This window comes from Tinamus guttatus, unplaced genomic scaffold (assembly GCF_059628265.1).
Source record: "Tinamus guttatus ecotype Peru unplaced genomic scaffold, ASM5962826v1 Tinamus_guttatus_pri_ptg000927l, whole genome shotgun sequence".
In the NCBI taxonomy this organism is placed as follows: domain Eukaryota; kingdom Metazoa; phylum Chordata; class Aves; order Tinamiformes; family Tinamidae; genus Tinamus; species Tinamus guttatus.
The window spans coordinates 1,828,532-1,832,153 of record NW_028289461.1 but is presented as its reverse complement, the minus strand read 5'-3'; the positions used below and the strand labels follow the sequence as shown (position 1 = coordinate 1,832,153).

General features: G+C 60.4%; 1 protein-coding gene across 1 annotated transcript; it reads right to left on the bottom strand.

Annotated features, from left to right (window-relative positions):
- Positions 1-881: 881 nt before the first annotated feature.
- Positions 882-3,187, bottom strand: LOC148591171 (uncharacterized; the record flags this gene model as incomplete). Its single annotated transcript, XM_088538127.1, has 3 exons — positions 2,309-3,187; positions 1,461-2,141; positions 882-939 (listed from the first exon to the last, which is right to left on the bottom strand). Coding segments are annotated over exons 1-3 (1,618 nt in total), but the record flags the coding sequence as incomplete, so codon positions are not given.
- Between the last annotated feature and the right edge of the window lie 435 nt (positions 3,188-3,622).

Below are 3,622 nucleotides of genomic sequence, written 5' to 3'. Positions count from 1 at the left end.
CCCATGTTTGTAGTTGTGTGTTTCGGCTACAGCCCAAGAGCCACCGCTCCCGCCCCCATGGCTTAATCCCTGATAACCCACGTGGCGATTTCTCAGCCCTGTTGCCCTGTACCCCTGTTGCTGGGAGGGGTCTCTTGAGGGGCGCTCAGAGAGGGTTATCTGCCATGCTGCTGCTATTGGTGGTGCACTACGAGCAGGCTGCAGCTGGCCTTGGCTGTGGTCTGGCTGCAGCCTGGGCTGGGCCTTAAGGCATCAGCTCTAGAATGAGCAGTTCTCAGTGTTGGTGCTCTGCCTCTTCCCTCCTCACGCTGCACGTGCAGGAGGTGCAGGGCCCGCCTCAAGGACATGGGGGAAGATGGCCATTTAAAAATAGACAAAGGGGGTGGGGGGTGGACAACAGGTTTTTCTCCTCACAGAAACACAGGCTAAAGGGCACACAAGGGTTTTATTGATGGAGGACATGCTGTGCGGGACGCGATGGAGCAGCGTTGCTGAAGCAGCCATGACAGAGTGTCTGTCGCTGTGGCTCTTTGGTGGCCTCCATCCCCCGTCTCAGGGGACCTGCCTGGCAGCTGCACCGTTGTGCTCTTCCACTCGCTGAACTGACATGCAGCAGCAGAAAGCTCTGCGCAGAGCTCGCAGCGCTGTCCTGAGGGGCGAGGGCCGTCTGGTGGGAGCTGCAGCATGCGGGAGCAAGCAGAGCCGTGGGCAAGGGTCTGGGCAAGCACCAGGTGCCTGCCCCCACCACCAAGGGCTTGCCCAGGGACTCCTGGCCTGGGAGCAGACGGTCCCCGAGAGCATCCTGCTGCCAGCCTCAGGACCCACCGCTGTGTCGGGACGGGCTCACCATGCCCAGAATGGCTCTGCAGTTGAGTACATACCTGCCTCTAGGTCTGCCGTGTTCTCAAGGGAGGATGATGTCTTCTCCTGCTCCTTTGGCTGCATGGGGAGAGAAAAGACCCAGAGGTGTGTGCTATGGGACCCTAATGCTCAGGGTCCTGCTGCCCCAGGCTGTGCAGGGAGAAGGGTTTGGCATGGCTGTGTGCTGTGAATATGCGCCAGTGGCAAGGGGAGGGCCGTGCAGCTGCCTGTGCAAGGGAAAAGGCTGGTGTTGGTGCTGTAGCTGCAGGGCTGTGGCAGGTGCCACGCTGCACAGGAGGCGCTGGAGGGAGCCGGGTTGGGTGGGTGCTCTTCTTTGGCTGCCCCTTTCCTCCTGACTCCACATCCATGCCTCAGGGCTGCACTCAGCACAGGGTGTGCTGCGCACGGCAGCTGTGCCTGCAAACACAAAGCAGCAGGCGTCTTGCCCATGGCACACAGGCCAGAGGCTAAAGGGATAGGGGTGTCCGCTGCCGATCACGGGCAGGGGGACCTCTCCAGAGCCACCCTGTAACAGCCCAGCACTGCTCCCATGGCAGCCCCCTTGGGTGGTGGGTGCTGATGACAAGCGTCTTGCTCACCTGTGGAGGAGGTCCTGCAGGCAAGGCAGAGCTCTCTGATGCAATGTCTGTGGGCACTGGTGTTTCGAGAGGCAGGGTTTTTCTGTGAGCACCAGGGCTTTCAACCAAAGGAGAATCCTCCGGCTCCTGCTCTGTTGCAATGGATGCAGCAAGAGCACCATTTTCGGTCTCATCTTTTGTCCCGGTAGCGTCCGATGGGACAAGAGGCATGCTGTCCTGCACCTGAGGCAAGTGTTCAGCCAAAAGAGGTGCTCTGGCCTCGACTTCCTGCAGCAGTGCTGGGGAGGAAGGCGAACTCTGCAGGTGACCGCTGGCCTCTCCAGCATCGTCTCGTTCGTTGATGCTGTTGGAGCCAGGCAGCTCTGTGCGGCATGTTGGCCTGTCGCCCAATACGCTCCTAAGGCTCGGTGTGACCCAGCTCATGCACACGGTGCTCTTCTTCTCCTTTTGTTGCCATTGCGAAGGCTCTTCGTCATCCTCCTCTTCCTGCTCCCAACACTCCTCTGGCTCCTCTGGCCATGCTCCCTGCACTCTCTTCCTGGCTCCGGTCTCACGCTCTCTCTTGGCGGCATGGGTGTAGAGCCGCTCCAGCACCTCCCACTTGCACCTCGTGTCCTTGAGGAGCTCCACTCGCGTCACCTCCGGTTGCCACAGGTTGTGGAAGGAATTTCTGGCGCAGAGCTGAAGGGAGAGAGGAGAATTGGTGACGGGAGCTGACTTTCCCTACTGCAAATGCCCCCCATGACCGTGCCAGCCCCAGGAGAATGTGGCTGTTGCAGCGGGGCATGGTGGCTGAGCTCAGAAAAAGAAGAGTTTCCACCTGCCCTGGCGCATGCCTTTGCACTCACCTCCTTGCGTCGAGCATTGAGGCGTCCGGATGCTGTGAGGGAGAAACGTTTCCCCGTGGCCTCCGGCTCCTGGTCCTCGCTCTGCTTTGGCCATTGCTCCTTCCTTTCGAGGCAGGCTTCTCGCAGCTGCGCCAGGTTGTGTCCGGTGCGTGCCAGGCAGCTCCTCTCGAGCTCTTCCAGTGGCTCCGTTTTGATTGAGAGCACCGACAGATACTTGGCGGGGTTGTCGCTGTGTATGCGCTGCGGTGCTCCTCGAAGGCAACAGATGATTCCCCAAGGCTTCTGCTTGGAGGGGTGCCATGCAGGTTGCCATCGTAGTGGCACCGGCCCATAGCCACTGCCCCGCGAACTTGGCTGCACTGCTTGGCTCAGCTCCCGGCCATGGGCAGCACTCGTGTCCTCACAAGGGCTCAACGCTGCAGGCACGAGCGCCAGGAGTGCGTCCAGCAGCGCTGCGGCAGGATATACGCGGCTGTGTGGAGCAGGGGTCTGGCTCTCGGCGCTCATTTCCAGGCAGAGCTCTGCGAGGATGTTGTGAGAAAGGGCAGCAGGCTGAGGCCACGAAGGGGCCGTAGACTCCAGTGGGGCCATTGCCTGGTGGGAGCTGTGAGCGATGGCTCTGGCAGAGCTGGCTGGTCCCTCTGCGAAGCAGGGGCTGCTGGGCCACAGCTCCTCGGAAACCCCTCTGGATAGTGCCTCATAGCGTAGGAGCTTCTGCAGGCCACAGGAGGATGTTCCTCCTTGGAGATCCTCAGCGCTGGGCACTTGCCTTTCCAGACGCTGCTTTTGGGGAACACCACCTTCCTGGCTGGCTTTACAAAGGGCAGGTAACGCAAGAGGCAGCGATTCTTCAAGTCTCTTCCCGCAGTGCAAAGACATCGCGGCACCCCCAAGAGCCACCGAGGCTTCTCTGGCAGCAGCATCCCTGCGAGTTGTTGCCGCTGTCTCTAGTCCCTCCATCACTATGTCCACCAGTCTCCTGGCCACATCTTCTGTGTCCAGGGCATCAGCCCTGCGCCTCGAAGAAGCTCTGCAAGACTTTGCTGGAGAAGACGGCTGCTTTCTCTGTGTGCATTGTGCCCGCTTAGCTGCAGGAGCCTCCAGGCCCCCATATGCCTGGCTAGCTGCCTTGCATGCCCCAGGTGGTAAAGCAGGCAGCTGTGGTGCCTCTGCTCTTGCACATGGCCTGCTGGGCAGCATCTTCCTGATCCTCACAGGAGTCTTCCTGAGAAAGGCATCACGAGGAGGAAGATCTTGTAGGGTGGAGAGAACGTCCTCGACAGCGTCCTCTGCCATCTGCAATGAAAGTGCAGA